The 17,141-nt window shown below is 45.8% G+C and overlaps 1 protein-coding gene across 1 annotated transcript in view; it reads left to right on the forward strand.

The window, feature by feature from the left end:
• Window positions 1–17,141, forward strand: part of KCNQ2 (potassium voltage-gated channel subfamily Q member 2) — a 44,658-nt gene that overhangs the window by 23,087 nt on the left and 4,430 nt on the right. The window contains exons 12-15 of the mRNA XM_009273938.1: window positions 1,344–1,397; window positions 8,717–8,940; window positions 9,376–9,484; window positions 10,017–10,148. Of these exons, the coding sequence (XP_009272213.1) occupies window positions 1,344–1,397; window positions 8,717–8,940; window positions 9,376–9,484; window positions 10,017–10,148 (519 nt within the window). The remainder of the gene's footprint in view (window positions 1–1,343; window positions 1,398–8,716; window positions 8,941–9,375; window positions 9,485–10,016; window positions 10,149–17,141) is intronic.

Genomic DNA, 17,141 nt, shown 5'->3' on the forward strand with positions numbered 1-17,141 from the left:
GCCCGATGGGCCTTGTTAGCCTGGGTTGGCGTTTGACCTTCTAACCGATTAAACTGGTGTCAGAGACTCATGCTGGGACTGACAGTAATCTGGAAATAATCAGTTGCCTTTAGGGGAGCGGATTATTTGCACAGAAGGGACTGCATCTTTCCGTAGGGACTGCAGAGGAGACTGAGAGGAGAGTAACCCACGTGTCTCCCTGAGGCTCTGCATGCTGAATATTCACTCCCACGCCGCGATGCTCAGACCCCAGCTCCAGAACAGCCCCGGTAGCACCTCCGGTCCCCGGGGCTCTCTGGGGATGGGGGGTCCCATTGCGGGTGCCTCAGGAGTCCCCAGGATGCAGAGGGTGGTTTCGGCTGAGCTTGCACAGGACGCCGCGAAGCAGAAAGAATTCCTGCAAATTCCTTCTGTGTGTGCCCGCGAGCTCCTCCGATTGCCGAGTTCAAGTGTAAAATGAGATTGGGTTTTTATGCCCTTCAGCCTTTTCAGTCTGTCCATGAACTCAGCAAGTGATGCCCGCTGGTGGCTGGTGGCCAGGTGGGGTGACGGGGGCCACGTCATTACCCTTCCGCAGGTAGAGGGCTGCTCCATGGCGTGGAGGACCCTGGTCGTGGGGGCGATCTCCTGGCAGGGCAGTGCCTGAGCAGCGATTTGGGATGGGCTCACGGGAGCTGTGGTGGTGCCTCAGCAAAGCCAGTGACTCCCCAGAAGTGGTAGGGTCCATCTAAAAAGCGTTATGAAAAATGGATGCGTGAACACAGATGTTCAAATCCTTTCCCATAAGGGACTGCACCACACCCTGTTTTTATCTTTTTTTTTTTTAAATGCCAGGCTTAATATGATGCTATTTTCTATATGAGAAGTGCAAATAATTCACAGATTAACTGGCTCTCTTTGTGAGGTTTTTTTTGGAAAAAAAAAAAAGAAGAAATTTGAACCTTTTCGATGTTGTTGGACAAAACAAGTTGAAGTTTTGGCCCTCCATGGCTTAGGCAATTAAAAAAAAAGTCTTTTATCTGTTTAGAGGAAGAGAGTACTTTTTGTTTGCAATGCAGATGAAAAATATTCCTGCAGGACTCAGTCAATTGTAGATGAACTGACGCCACTGATTCAATGCAGAATGCGTCATTTCTAATAATGACATTTATTGACCACAGTGAGACAAATTTCAGAAACCCCCTTGATTTTTATTTTTTTTTCCATTTAACGCTCAAACAGAAAAATCCTGTCATGAACCCGGCCCTCAAAACACCTGTCTTTTAAACCTAGAGTCAGTAATCAAAAGTTTCCTGTCTGGCATTTGCTTCCAGGTCTAATTTTTACTCTCCCCTCATTTCCAGTAAAAGCAAACCGTGCAGAGAGTCACTATGCGGATGCTGCTCAGGAAACTCTAGGTACCACGGGAAATGCGTCGCACGGAACTAATCAAAAGCTGCACGGCTCATTCTCCCTCTACCCTGCTACCACCCGTTCTGATCACTTCTCTGCTTAATAGAGGTACTAGATGAGTAAAAAAAGGTGAAAGAGCCTCCCCATTGCCCGCTCAGAAATTAGAGGCTTCCTTGTCTGCTAATCATGCAGAATATGTGATTCAAAGAGACGAGGATGGGGAATTTGGTCTGGGCTAGCAAGCCAGTGTCTGCTCAGCAATGGAGGCCAGGAACTGAAGTTTAACAAATGATGGAAAATTAAAAATAAATAAATAAATTAAATTTTTTTAAAAAATTTTTCAAAAGACCCCTTCCTCCCTACCGCTCCATCCCTCCTCAAGGTCCAGGGAATCCTTGCAAATTGAATTGCACTGTACAGCAATAGCACGTTAGCAGCATGAGAAATACCGGCTTCCTACCTCTCTGCTCAATCACCGTTCCTTGGGCTCTCTGAACACTACAAATTGACCTTTCCTAGTCTTGTGGCCTTTGGAAGCCATGGCTTGCCTATCTAGCACCTCTACTACGCAGCTAGAGAAGGACTAATCTCAGCCTGTCCCACCAGACGTAGGGGATACGGGTTCCCCTCAGCGTTGACATTGGCATTGTGAATGGTTCTGTTTCTAGATCCCGTGGGGAACAGATAGCTAGAGCAGAGGGTTTCGTACGAGCAGTGTTTTCATCTTTTTCATCAAGCTGACAATTGTTAGGCGGCTTCAGAGAATTCCCAAAGAGCACCCATCTAATGGCCATAAGGGTACACGGATACATATATCTTATGTTACTTATGCATAAATACATCTACTTCCACGCCTGCACTGGAAGAGTCTCTTCCCCCGCCGCAGACACTGCTTCTCAGCAGCAAACATGCACCTTCTTGAATTACGAATGCCCAGAGTTTGCATGCTGTGAATGCTGGCAGGTGAACCCCATCAGCTCTTCCCCCCGCAGCCAGGCAGGCGGAAAGCCCAGGAGTGGCAGGGCACTGAGTGATGCCGCATGTTTGTGAAATCGGATTTTTGCATGCTCTTTTTTGGAGTCCGTTTTAATTCTCAAAATCACCAGTCTCTGTCTCCCTCAGAAAGCCAACAAACTACAGTTTTAAAAGTATAAAACTACAGCTTTAAAAGTATATGTATCTCTGATTTTCTCCATTAATTGTTCCAACCTGTATCTTTTCTTTTCTTGCTATTTTTTTCCCTGCTGGCTATTTTTATTATCTGTCAGACTAGAGGCTAAGACTCATGCCTGAAACTTGCGTGTACCAGAAGCTCAGAAGTAGTGTGGTAAATCCCATCTCTGAATGGGTAACAAAGAGGAAGGGGGCATGATCTAGATTTCATACTAAGCAGTTCTCCGTGGCAGGAAATCCCCTGTACCTGGATAAATAGCCTGAATCTTTGAGTTAGCCTCCTGCTACGTGTTTTGACGGTACTGTGGCCTTCCTTGAAGTTTATCCCTGAAAGAACTGGTTTAAATATTGGGTGATCACCAGTTGCGCAGACAGCATTTCAGTACATTTCCGAATGGCAAAGATTTGGTCAATAGTATAGCTGAAAAAAATATCATTACTTTTGTAGTGTTTCCGTTTGCCAGGTGAGGTTGTTTTATCCTTGGAGGAGGAGGCGTAGTGCAGGCAGGGACCCCTCCCCAGAGAAAGGCTCCTTTCAGTTGCTTAACGTTGAGGTTGTTTTTGGCAGAGGTTAAAACAAGGAGTGATATTCGCAGTGCTGTCCTCTCACCTGGCCATGTCCAGTTCTGTTTTCTGGAAAATCAGCCACTCTGATCTTAGTGTCTTCCTTGCATGTCTTCCTAGGCATGAATTTTTAATTGGTAAAGCCAGTATATATTTTCTACCGAATTCCTTCCCACTGTGGTCCTCATTTCATCTCCCCCATCTTGAGTTCTGCAAGGGAAAGGGAGGATGAAACAAATTATTATCTCAAGATCTTCTTAATCCATTGGAGACCCTGAGAAGGAGGATTACAGACTGTGGTTCTTCCAGTCAAAAAGGAGTCTTGAACTTTGGAGTAGCTACAAGGGCATCTTTGTTACCTGCATCCATCCTGAATGTAGTGTTACACACACTGTGCTTTAGTAAAACGATAGATTAACTGTGAAGGGACATAAAAATAATTCAAATGTCTTGTTTTCCTGGACCCTCGGGCTGCCTGCCCGCAGTCCCCCACTGCACAAAATCCTAGAGGCAGATGCCAGCACTTTGATGCATCTTAAGGCTGAGTGCTAGAAGCCTTCATCTAGGATGCATATAATGAAATAACAGCCAACGATGAGGCAATCATGGAAAACTCAATGCAGGTAAATTAATAGAAAACTCCTTAGAAGCCGTGGTTTCTTAATGTACTAAACCAATGATCTCTAGTCAATAAATGCAATAATGCATGCATTTTTAGACAGTAATGTAACTATACCAAGCCAGATTAGCAAGTCTATCATATTCTGCTTTGTAAGAGACTTTCCTGGCGTCTACTCAGAGATGAAGGCACCACAGAGACCTGACAGTGGGAAGAAATGGCACACAGACCAGTGAAGGAAAGGTGTTTGCAGAGCCCTTGACTGGCCTGCGGGTTTGGGTGTAGCGTGTTGCTTAAGGTCTTGTTTAGGAATAATCAGCCAGCTCGAAGATGCAATCTAGCTGTTTTGCTTTGCTCCTGAAATGCAAACCAGCTGAACTGGCAAATAGCAAAAGGTTGCTAGAAGATGCAGGATCTGTGTGATGTGGTGTTTGACAGCGCTCAACGTCAGTTTGGGAAAAAAAGGCTGTGTGTTAGGAAGAGAGGGGTGACGGTGTAACAGCAATGCTGCAAAATACCAAAGGCCAAGGTTAAAGACATGTCTCTGGCTTCAGTGTCCTTTCGCTCACCCAAGGCCCCATGCTCAGCCAGGTTTAGGTGGTGGCTGCGGGGATGGTGCAACTCTGGTCTTTCCTGTTATGATTTCAGTGCCTCCCTTCAACCCAGGTCTAACACCGTGGTTGTGGACAAGGAAGAGAAGAGGGATTACTTACCATAACATTGATCATTGGCTGACCTTTTGTTTTCTTTATGTCCGGGCTGCTCTGCTTCTAGGAACTCCATTCTCTGGGCTGAATTCACCTTTGCAATGGCTTTTCTGAAATCACTGGAGACAAACCAGGCTTGTGCCTGGTCCTCTCTTGGTTTCTGCTCTAGTCATGGCAAGTGTTGCACACACAGATGTATTTTCCTTTCCTTCATGTCTCCAGTAATTGGTTTCTGCCTCTTATTCACACCTGCGACCAGACTGGAGCCCAGTGATAGCCACAGAGGCTATCATTCACTCCTGGCACTCCTGCCTGGTTTTAACAAGCTGTTCTCATATGCCATGAGCTCAGCACAAACTCTGGATTAAAAAACAGCCTCATTTCCCAACAGGAGATAGCCTCTTTCTCCTGGCCATAGCTTTTCAGAAGAATGGACGCTGTTACTGGTTGAGTTCTTATGCAGAGATGGATCTGAGTCCATGTTAGTCTAATTCAGTTTGGCTGACGTTTGCTGCCTACAAAATGAAAGGAGAAAATGAAACAATTGCTCAAGTGTAGTTTAAAATTGATGACAAGAAGTTACAGGTGATGCTTTTTATTGATCCAAAACTACTGCTAACGTAATGAGTCCACATTTTATAAAAGTGCTGATTTAATACTATAAAGGGCTGTGGAGTGAACCCCAAAGCAGAGGGTTTCAAACGGGAGCTCAAACCCCCAGCATCCTAAGGAGGCTGATGGCAGCTCACTTGGAGGTTAGTTCTCATGCGTTTTGCTGCTGAGTGCTGGGCTGTTGGACCTGAATGAACCTAAATGCAAAGCACACTAAAGCAGCGAGCATCTTGCTGTCAGCTGTGGGACCATGGATCGGTCCTTACGTGTTCGTCCAGCATGGGCTCTCGTTTTCTGACTGGCAGCAGAGAAAAAGTCAACTCAGTTTCTACCCTTTGTTAAATTCAATTCAAAAGCTGAAATTTTTGTAAACCTTCCCCAAAGTCAGCCTGGAAACATTACAATTTTTTTTTGTTATCGAATATGTTTTTAATAGGTGCCAGCTGAAGATCTAGGAACTGAAGCACGCCCTATTACGCTGTTATGGCTTCCCATAATCTTAGTCTCTGGTTGCAAAGCCACAGTTTCCTTTCCCTTCCCTTCCCCCTGGAACGAGCAGGGCACCTGCCCCGTGCTCGCGCCGCTCTTAGCTATCACGATTGCAAGCTTCAGTTCATGTTGTCGTGTGTGGCTGGATTACTGCTTTCCTCATGTTCATGTCACCAACACATACGCTTTCCACTGAACTGAGGCTCATTTACCATCTGCTTGAGTGACATCTAAATACCACTTCTCCGAGACTCTCTGTGTCACTCTGCATGACTTTCTGGTTGAATGAGAACATGATCTTGGATTAGCTGACAACATATGTCTCTATATGTGTCTATATTTCTTTTGGACTCTTTCCTACCAGCTCCTCCTTTGCAGGGATTGTACTTGCATGCGATTCCAGGTGTCATTTCCAATGAGAGAATTGCATGGCAGAAGGAAAAATTCAATTAATTGTTCGTGTTGTCTCATGTCATCTGTGTTAAAACAAAGAAGTTACATCAGGTGTTGGGGTTTTTTTCTGAGTAGTGAGTACTCAGGAGCAAAACCCCCCCAGATCTTTATTGTTCATCAAATTTCTATGAGATTTTTTAATGTGTAAAAGTGTTGCACCTCATGCTGTCAGGCTTGAAACTCTTTGCTCGTATTCCTCACCGAGTTCAAGGCTTTCTTTTTTGCCTTTTGTGATTCTTGCAGACATTTGCAGCACATTTATTGTGGGAATGGAAAAGGGGCCCCAAAGAAAAGGCCCTGCTTTACTCAGTGATAGGCAACTGGTTTCACACCAAGGTTGGTGACGGGAGCAACTCTGCAGAGGATGAGGCACGAAGAGATTGCTTTGAATTCTGAATATTAGTGTGTTGCTGATTCATTTATGTGAAACTTATTTTTAAAAAAGACCAGGTAGTTCAAAGTATTAGTACTACTGAAATGCAGTAGATTCCAGGAATATGCTTCTGTAAAATCAACTAAAATAAAGAAAAAAAAAAAATCCAATTGGCCTACTTAGGATCAAATGACAAATAAAATTCCAATCTGGTTTCTAATCCAAGAAACACAGAATGAGAATTGCTTTTAAACATTTGGCTCATTATGTACGATGATTTCGGCAGCATTAGTGACTAAGGCTTACATCCAGAAAGGTATTTAGGCACGTGCTCGTTCCTAGATTCCTGTGTGGATTTGTACCTCTGATCTGATTTTCAGCTACGCTAAACATTTGTTGGTCCCATGGCTTTCAGACAGGCTCTGCAGGTGGGCAGCACGCTGGAAATGAAATCTCCAGTACTTACCTACGCAGCTTCACTGAATTAAAAATGCATCATTAATTGGATTAATTCTGCCTTTTCTAACTTGGTCACGAACAAATTTTATTTTCTCTCAAATGTATCTTTCAACTCAAAATTGTTGCCCAGCCAATGGCCACAGATAACCCTGCTCTGCAGCCCAGGAGCTGCTCTCCCCGTTCCCTGGGCGTTGCATCAGGGCAGCAGCGTCTCCTCGGGATCACGCTGTGCAACTCCGGAAAATGCTGCCTAAGCACCTTTCTCTCCCTGTAAATGTTCAACGTCTCGCAATGTAAAGTGACTTTGTAAAAATAGCACCTTCTTACTCAACAAATCTGCTCCCTGTGTGTCTTCGAGTCACGTCTTCTTCCTTTACTGACAAAACCGAGTGTCAGTTCCCGTCAGCACAGTACAGCTGGTACGGCTGGGGAAAAGGGAGCTGCATTTTCCTTTGCTTCAAATACCAGCAGCTAAGTTCTGATTGAAGAACCTCGTGCCAGTTTTGAAGGCAAAGGAGGATTGTTTGGCTCTGAGCTTTAAGGTGGCGTTGCTGAGAGACAGAAAAAAAACAGGTCTTTGGTTGGTGACCTGGAAATCTGAGGTGGAAATCAAAATTCCTGCAATGTTCTTCCCGCAAATCGAGTCAGAGCATTTGCAGCAAAACGATAAATGGCTGCTGCCGTGGTACAGAGTGTTGGGAATTACAGCCATGGTTTTACTCAGTTTTGATTTGCCTATATATAAAATATTAGCTACTTGTGCGAGTGCCTTGGCATTGGTTGTCTAACCTCTATTAGTGTATTTTAATAATCAATTACTATTCAGAAAATATCAAATCATCCAAAATTATTTGCAGTTTGGTTTCCCCAGTGCTGTCTCTATAAAGTTTGCCCTTTCATAAAGGTTCACAAAATCTTTTTGGTTTGCAATTTTCATGTGAAAATTCATCATCTTCATTTGGGTGAAAGTTTTTAATTACAAATTTCAGAATTTGGAAAATAATTAGAGCTGGGTCAGCAGACTATTTCTCAGTGAGATCATCTCTGTTTCTGGAGGGATCTTCTTTTCAAACCATAATTACAGGGTTTTAAAGAAATGGGGTTCCAATAGAAAAACAGCAATAAAATGCCATATTCTGAAGTTATAAAATTTTGCTTTGCGTGTTTATGACACCCGTAGCAGACCTGCAGATAGACGTTAGCTAGCTTTTAGATTGAATCTTTATAGGATACAAAGGAGTTGCACATTTAAGTGTTCGTATTTAAGTATTTAAATATATGACTGGAAAAAGAGGAATTCTTTGGAATATATAAAAGGGGCAGCTCATGTTTTAAGAGGGAGGAAATACAGGAGCTGAAGAAAGGGAAAGGAAAGGTCTAAGCACCAGAAGTGAAGTGTTTCCAAGAAAGTTAAAAGTTTAAGCTAAAGGCTTTTTTTTATTGGTATTTTCTTATTAGATACAGGGTTTTGGAAGGCAGTTGTGAAAGAAAAGCTTCCTTGCTCGTGAACGGAGCCGATCACTGATTTAAGGAATCATAACCTCATTGTTTAACGTCATCTGTCCCGCCAGCCCTGGCATCCCACGAGGGGCTTCTGTTTAAGTCCTCATTATTTTCTCTCTCTTAATAATCATTCCCATTTCACTCATTGTGGCGGAAACATTTCTACAATGCTTTCTTTAAAAAAAAAAAAAAAAAAAGAAAGAAAATAAATAAATATATTTTTTAAAAAAGCCAACAGCAAAACTACATCTCACTGCTGCTTGGAAGTGCTCTTGGTTTCTAATGGCTGGTGGGGAAGGACTGCGTGGTTTCCAGAATGACTCCTCCTGCTGTCTCCTTTTTGTCTTTGTTTCAACGTGTTTCTCTGAACAGTCAGAAGGTCAGTTTGAAAGATCGTGTCTTCTCCAGTCCCCGCGGTGCTGGCACCAAAGGGAAAGGCTCTCCACAGGCTCAGGGCATCCGGAGGTCCCCCAGCGCTGACCAGAGCATCGAGGACAGCCCAAGCAAAGTGCCCAAGAGCTGGAGCTTCGGAGACCGCAGCCGAGCCCGGCAAGCTTTCCGCATCAAGGGAGCGGCGTCGCGGCAAAACTCAGAAGGTGAGGGCTTGGGGCGCCACGTGGGACCCCAAAGCCCCGTCCAGCCCCAACATCCTCTCCCTCCCCACCTAAGGGCAGAGCTGCAAGCCAGGGTGCTTAAATAGGTCTCCTTCCCCTTCCAGTCCTTTAGCTTGGAGTATAATAAGAGGTAAGAAAACCTCTGCTGATGCCCACGATAATGTATATATTTATTTATGTAGGGATAGGGAAAGGAGGAAGAGTCAGGCATCTAGAGAGGGATGAGAGCTGCAGTTGGCATTGCTGGATGTCACCATAACACGTCTTGGGAAATGCTCCCATCGGGATGCTCAGCAAAGATCTCTCTGGTGCTTCCCCCTGGGATTGCTGTTTGTGATCCGACTTGCCTTTTCTCTCGCGGCACCAGCATGGGAAATAGTAACGCGTTGTCTTTATTCCTCCCTCTCCCAAACCCAGAAGCAAGCCTCCCCGGAGAAGACATTCCTGATGAGAACAAAAGCTGCAACTGCGAGTTTGTGACGGAAGATTTGACACCAGGACTGAAAGTCAGCATCAGGGCAGTGTGGTAAGAGAGGGAGAAGGGGGAAGCGGTCCGGAAAAATAAACAATAGGGAAAAAAAAGAAATTTAAAGTCCAAGCAGAGGGGGCAAATGCTGAAACGTCTGTGCTGCAGGATGGTTTTCCCCTGGGTGGCCTGCCCTCCTTTACAGAAAATTCTGTCAGAAAGAGCAATTTTTGCTGACGGAAGGAATAAATGGAGAAACAGGAAAGTCCCCTGCAGGGATGCATCCAAATGGTCGTTCTCACCAGCTTTGAGATTTAATGCTGACATTTATAAAAGCAGTGCAGAGAAGACACTCGCACAGCTGATAGTCCAAGGGGCATCGGGGACCCCCCGTCGCAGACAGGGCTTCAGCCACGAGCCCCCGCATCCCCTTCCCTGCTCCTATTGCCGCATCCTCTCCCAAACCCACAGGGTTGGGATTTATTCCATTTTCCTTCCAAAGCAGCTCCCTGCAGTGTTTTTTATCTGCCACTAAGCAGGTCAGGCTGCAGCCCAGGGACTATATTTTGCCTTTCCTCTCCAACTCCTGCAGCATTATGAGATTTCTCGTCTCCAAGCGCAAGTTTAAGGAGAGCCTTCGGCCCTACGACGTGATGGATGTCATCGAGCAGTATTCAGCCGGTCACCTGGACATGCTCTCCCGGATTAAAAACCTTCAGGCCAGGCAAGAGACCCCTCTCTTTGCTTCATTTTTTCACTGTTTTTTGTTCATTGTGGAGGTATTGCCAGGAGAGAAACACTTTCCTTTGCAGCTACAACTTATTCTTTTTCTTCCTAAGAGAAAGCCTCAAGGAAAACACCAATGCTTGTGGCTGGAACCCACAGGGATGAGCAGGACAGGGACTGCAAACGGTGGTGTTATGCCACTAAAACTGCCTTAGTGCCCACCCCAGGCCATACACACAAAAATCACGGCTCATCCGCCTACTTTACTTTGGGAGTTTCTGTCATTACAGTATATTCCACAGGTAAGGCAGGTGCGTATCTCCGCGGTGCTCCTGGCAGCATAGCAAAGGTCTGGTGCCCCAGTCTTAAGGCTAATATGTGGTTAATTTGGTACCTTCCTGGGAGTGATACAAAATAAAATCCGGTGTGCTGGTTGTGACCCTGCTGCTACGGGCAGAGGGGGCAGCGAGGAAGCAGCAGCTTCTCCAGCTGTTGGGACCACTAAGCTGTTTTAGGAGGAATCCCTCCTCGGATGGCACAGTCTGCCAAAAATACGTGCAGATGGGGATTTCTCATCCAAACCCACCGACGTAGGTGTGGTTTAGCCGAGCTGCATTTCAGCCTCCGTGCTCAAATTTCAGGGGGAGATGAGTTAGTTTTGACAGGGGAAGAAATGTGAAAAAGGGACAAATGGAACCAAGAAGGGCATTTAAAATTTCATTTTCTGCTACGATCACCCAATTATTTCTCCTGGAAAAAAATGCAGATGAATTTGGTCCCCTGAACAGAGGATCTGAGCTAAATCTCTTTTCCTGACCACTGCTCCCTTAGCCCTGATGTCCCACGTTGAAAACCAGACCCCAAACCCCAACACCCCCCCGGCTGTGTTGGCTCAGGAGAAGTAGCTCCAGTTCTGCTGAGCTCCAAGGACACCCGGAACAGAGCCAGGGCTTGGCCATAGGCTATCTCCAGTCAAAATAATATACCATTTACTTTTACACTTGGAGAATGAAAAGTATTTCCCTCCATAGCTATGGCAGCACAGCTTCCTCTGGAAGCCATTGGGGAAGTTTTCCTTTAATTTCAAACCCACCTAGGTCCCTGGCAGAGTCAGCAAACGTGCAAAAAAAGTGTTTGGGTATGCAAACAGCTAATATGAACCCCAGGAATGGAATAGGAAAATTGTCTTAGGTAAAAGAGGAATCTCTCTTCTCCTGTTCATCTCTCAGAGACCATTTTAACTCTGCTATTTTTGATGTTCAAGCAGCGGAGGTAACTTTCTCAGTGTTGCTGCACACAATGTTTCCCATTTCCAGATATGCAGCCAGAAGGTATATTTTCCCTTGCGTTGGAGACTAAAATATCCTGGAGAATTTCCTCTCTTTGAGCCTCTCACCCCCATTCAGTACGAATTCAGTGATTATAGATCCAAGATGTGTAGCTGAATCTGGAGAGGGAAGAGGAGGAGGAGATTTATATTTCCTAACTTTAAGAACCCGAAACGTGAGGCCTCCAGGCTGCCTCCACAGTGGGTGGTGAACCATTGGGGTTGTCATCTCCACTGGTTCCAGGTGAGACACCTGAGTTTTCAGCACCACGAGCTGGTGCAGCAGATTGCCTCACCATCCGTGCAAGTCTCCTATTGCCAATTCTTCAAGGTGATGTGCTGCAAAGACAGCGTGGTTTGGTTGGCTGTTTTTTGGGGTGGTTGGGGTAAGGAATTGCAGCTTTCAAAGACCAAACTGAATTCTCCTCTTAGCTGTACCCGTGGGGCTGTGAGGCTGAGGTTGCTGAGGCTGGACTAGACTAGGGCTGCCATCCACCCCATTGCAGGGACGTCGGGAGGACCGGGAACTGCTTTAAAAGTGTGAAGAACCTGGATTTGGGATCCAGGGCTACCAGGCAGCTTCACTGTTTTCCTGTCCCCACCAAGCAGGAGATCAGTGATGGTGACGGGAGCAGACCCCCTTGGGGTTATCCTTTGAAGCACTCATCATCATAGCCAGATGGGCACGGAGAGGTCCCATGGCTGGTGACCTGCCCAGTACAACTAGAAGGGGCACCCTGTAGACGAGGTGTGTGCCTGGGGTGTCCATGGCCAATGTTGGGGCATGACCAACAGGCGCTAGAAGTACAGTGCACGCATACAGTGCAGCCCAGGGAGGTTGTCACGGGACAGCTCAGAGGAGAACAGACATTTTTATTTCCCTTCCCTTCAGCATTCAAAGCACTGTGTTCTCCGTGCCAGCTCAGCTCGGCAGGGCTGGCTGTGACCTCTCGTAGCCAGGGCTTTGGTGGATTAAAGCTGCGTTCAAGCAAATTTCTGGGGTGTTTACATGCACTTTCCTCTTTAATCATTAATGCCTCTGCCACTGTGTCTGTAATGTGCTCTTTTCAGTGTTGTGTTCACGCTGTCTCATGTCTCATCCTGACACCTTGCCAACCATGGATGTCTCCCATTCATTGAGTTATACAATCCTGCAGCGTATCTCACCGACTCCAACAGCTCATGCTTTTCTGAACTAGCTGAGGACGTGTTATCTAGCACTGGAACTGAAAGAATGAATATATGTTTTTTCATATCCAACCACCTCAATGGGATATTGCTACACATATGCAAATATATTCCAGAGGGTAAAGCATGTTGCCTATTATATCTGGGGCGGGGGGATCTCCTAATGATGTTTCAGTGGTGCCTAAATCTCCAAATCTTACCCTGGAGTGGGTAAGACTCTGGCTTTCACCGACAACCAGGCGGTAGGAGAGAGCCTTCTGTTTCCAGCGGAATATATTTTCAGATTCTCTCTCTTTCTCTCTCTGTCGTTCTGTTTTTCAGTTGTTTCTTTCTGCAACTTTTCTGACCAACTTTTCTCTACATGTTGCTTCATTATGCATTTTGCTGGTGTCTTTTTTCTTATTTACTTTGCCAGGATAGATATGATTGTCGGTCCCCCACCCCCTTCAACTCCCCGGCATAAGAAGTATTCAACCAAAGGAACCATGTATTCTTCCAAAGAATCTCCCCAATACTCGCCTAGGTTAGGATTCACCAAAATGCCGCTTTCTCTGGATTTTTCATTTGCTTAATGTCAAACCCCTTTCATGCCAGTTATATGACGGCATTTATCATTTAGCAGTGCAGCTTGCTAAATCATGACTCAGAAGGGCTTGCTACTTTGGGTATCCTCTGATTTACTTTCAGTAATGAGCTTTCACACTAGGCAAGCCAAAGGAAAAAAAAAGGGACATTCATACAGTCATCAATAACCATCAGTTTCTTCAGCTAGCGTATTTTCTATTTTCAGTCTTCTTCTAGGTGTTAGAAAGCAAAATTATACCTCTTTTAAATCTCATATTTTATCAGGCTATCTTCAGATGTAAAAGGTGGAATATTTACCCACAAAGCCAATATAAATGATCTACTTGCTAAAAGATGAAACACTCCACGCACAAGCGAAGGAGCCTCTGCACCTCTTTGCATTATGAAATGAATTTACTTCAGTGGGCAAAGTAAGAATGAAGTGTTTCATACCCGATGAACACAGTGTTCTTTTTTTCTTGCTGATGCAACTCTACCAACCACGGAGGAAAAAAATGTGGTAAAATATTGCAACCATGGGACTCATATTAAAAAAAAAAAAATCCTGATTTTGCAAGCAAAAAGAAGAGCAGGAGTCAAACCCAGCCCTCAGTCATGCAGCGAGATTTTTCTCATTGCCCACATTAAGTTCTCTCCTTAGGTAAAACCGTACCTGAAGCTGATGCCACAAGGAACATATTCTCACTGAAGTTCCCGTTTGAGGGCATTCTGAGGTCTGGTCAGCAGGGCCATGAGCTGAGCTCTATTTTCAACTTGTATTGAGACTGCTGGAGCTCAAGGCAGGTATAAATATTTGCCAAAAAGTCATTTTCCATGCACAAATAGTAGGTGATTTTTAAATGCAGCAAGCTTAGCTTCAAATATTTTATTCCTAAATATATTTGCCCTCCCTAAGAACTAATATGTGACAAATCTCTTGATTTTTGTTTAAGCTGCTCTGAGTAATCTTCACTAGAGGAATGTGAGTAAAAGGAATATTGAAAGCTTACCTTTTCCCACTCAGCTAGCTCAAAGATTAAAAAAAATAAGAGAATTTTCCAGAAGCCCCAAGCTTTATGCTTGGAAAAAAGATGCGCTCAGAAAAGCTTTTTTCCCATTTCTCCTCCCCGCCAAATGATGAAGCCCAAAACTAGTCTTGAAAAATGAAATAACTTTCTTATCTGCAGCCACATTTTGATTTTAAAATAAAAAATATATATTCAAATGGATTTTGTTCTATTTAACCTATAAGATTAGGTGTGCAACAAGCCTTCACTAGAGGCAAGGTTTTCACGTGAAAGCTTGTGCCTTGTACACAGAAGAGGTGATCGATGGGTACGAGGGGAGGAGGCCTCAAACTGGGATATTTATTTTATTCCCTCCCAGTCTGTTGCTATATCAGCTTAATGTTAATGACTTTTCCCCCCTCTTTTTACATTTTCTAATACTGATGGCCAGATTAAAATCTGTTCGCACATGCCCACTAGGCTTCTGGGACATTAAGACTTTTTTTAATAATTGCTCCCTTTTTTAATGAATTGAATTTTCTCCTTTCTTTTTTATTGACCTGTGGCTGAGAGGCTCCGGAAAGCAGGAGAGTGTAGAAGGCTGCTGAAATCTCTGCTCCCACCCATTAAAAGGCTTATGCTGTGCTTAGTTTTTGGCAGCTGCATCCTCCCACAGACACCAGTGGGACTCGCGAGGTGCTCAAGGTGCCCAGTGGATGGGAACCAGAGCTCTGCGCAGCCCCAAGCCCAAATCCAAAAACTCTGGGTCAGGCTCTGCTGCTGCCATGACCTTCATCATCTCAGCACCACATGGGTCCAGCCCGTGGGGACACATGCCGTGGGGTCCCCATGGGCGGCACCAGCCTCTCCTTTTTAGCCTGCACACCCCTGTTTTAGCCAAACGCTGCCCAGATCATAAGAAAACACCCAGTGAAGGAAGAGAAACGAAATCGGGTGATGTCCCATGAGCTGTCTGAACCCTGTGGATGGCATTGTGGCGCTCTAGTGACAAGGGCTCAGTTCAGCCGAAAGTTTTCTGCAAGTAGCTCCCAGCAAAGACGGCTGGAGGCTAGGGGATGTCCACGGCTGTGGTTTGGCTGAAGGTGCTTGCTCCATGCTGTACACACAGACAATTTGGATTAAATTCCCTTGATCAGCTAATTTAACATAGAAGAGGTACAACCTCAGCTGTAATTTTTAGACAGCAGATACTGGTCAAACTATGTCTAGAGCAAACTTTATTGCCAAATGAGGAGGTAAGTAGCCAGTCCTGTGACATGGATGAAGGGGGTTTGGCTTCAATGCCTGGACTGTGTACAAAAAATTAAGAGATAAAGAAAAAAGAAAAGAATTGAATATACATTCCCAAACACTTCATTTTTATCTCATTTGAGCCGTTTGACCTTTTGATGTCTGCTTCTGGCCCGAGGGTGACATATTACACCTCTTTGCATGCACGGTTAGCATGAAGCATAATGAAGCATGAGAAAACCTGCACTGTGGCTGATGCAAGACTTTACATTTTTTTTGTATCATTAGAAAGAAGGAAAGATATCAAAGTTCACTTTAAAGAACAACCCCCTTCTCTCTCTCCCTCCCAAACCCAGCAGAGCCTATCAAGGACAGCAGATGGCACAGTTTGTCATGCATCGTTAGAAATCTCTGAATCCTCTTCTGCCATGAAGGGAAAAATACGGGGCTGACACTTCCAAAGCCTCAGCTGAATTCTTCCCTCCACACATGTGTATTCAACACAGCCAAGATAAGCGTTGGGAAGGCACAAGGCTCCCCACGGGATGTAATGCAGAAGTGGGGTTTGGCATCTCAGAAGATTTCGCGGTCCCTTGTCATGCATTAGGAACATACGCTATCCCCCTCTGCTTGCAGAGGTGGAATATGTTCTCTCTTCATCTTTTGAGCTTTGCTGCCCACTTTGGACAAAACCTCAAACTCTTACAATGGCTAAAAGGACCTTCTGTTCTTTGCGGTGCTCAGCTAGGCACAGGTGGGTTGGGAGCTCACGAGGAAATTCCTCTCTTCTCTTGTATCAGATAAGGCACAAATGAAATCTCTGCGCTTTGCTGAGGGTAGGAGCACTCTCCCCTGGTCTGACTTCTGCCATGGGAAGCAAAGGGATGGGAGACCTCGAGCCTGGTTCTCCCATCAAGAGAGAAGGACTTGGTTCACTTTCTTCTCCCCTCTCTGCACTGAAGTCAGTGGCCCACGGCTGCCCACTGCACCGTCCTCGGTGCAGACCCTGCCTCCAACGTGAGATCTGGCTCTCTGGTTTCTCAGAGCTGTGGAAGATGACCACCTCAGGAGTCAGGACTATGTTGAAGTATAAACACAAAGGGAGTGAAGCAAGCAGGAATTCTCCTGGGCTCTGGTGTCAGAGTCACAGAGGCGATCAGCTCCGGCGCAGGCGCGTCCCGCAGCGGAGCGGCGGATCGCAGCGTACAGGGGGGGTTCCTGCAAAAGGCACCCCGGGGAGCGCTAGCGACCAGGGTGGGCAGACAGGGCGTGGCACATCAACTAGGGTGTGGCGCATCACTAGGGCGTGGCGCGTGAGTGTGCACAGGAGGGCGTGCAGGGAGGGCGGCCCTTCGAAGGAGGGGCATTCCATGGGCCGAGTCGGAGACTTGGAGTGCGCATCAGCTAGGGCGTGGCACGTCAGTGTGCACAGGAGGGCGTGCAGGGAGGGCGCCTCTTCGAAGGAGGGGCATTCCATGGGCCGAGTCGGAGACTTGGAGTACACATAACCCAGCCCAGGTTAATTGGGCACAGGCCAAGGGCACTCATCCTACTTGACCCTCAAGGCGGAATGGCGGGCGCTCGTCTGAGAGCAAAGGCCACGGGTCCGGCTGGGGGGTCTGCACCATCTACCCCAGCAGTGGCCGATGCCTCC

This window comes from Aptenodytes forsteri, unplaced genomic scaffold, assembly GCF_000699145.1.
Source record: "Aptenodytes forsteri isolate BGI_AS27 unplaced genomic scaffold, ASM69914v1 Scaffold47, whole genome shotgun sequence".
Lineage (NCBI taxonomy): Eukaryota > Metazoa > Chordata > Aves > Sphenisciformes > Spheniscidae > Aptenodytes > Aptenodytes forsteri.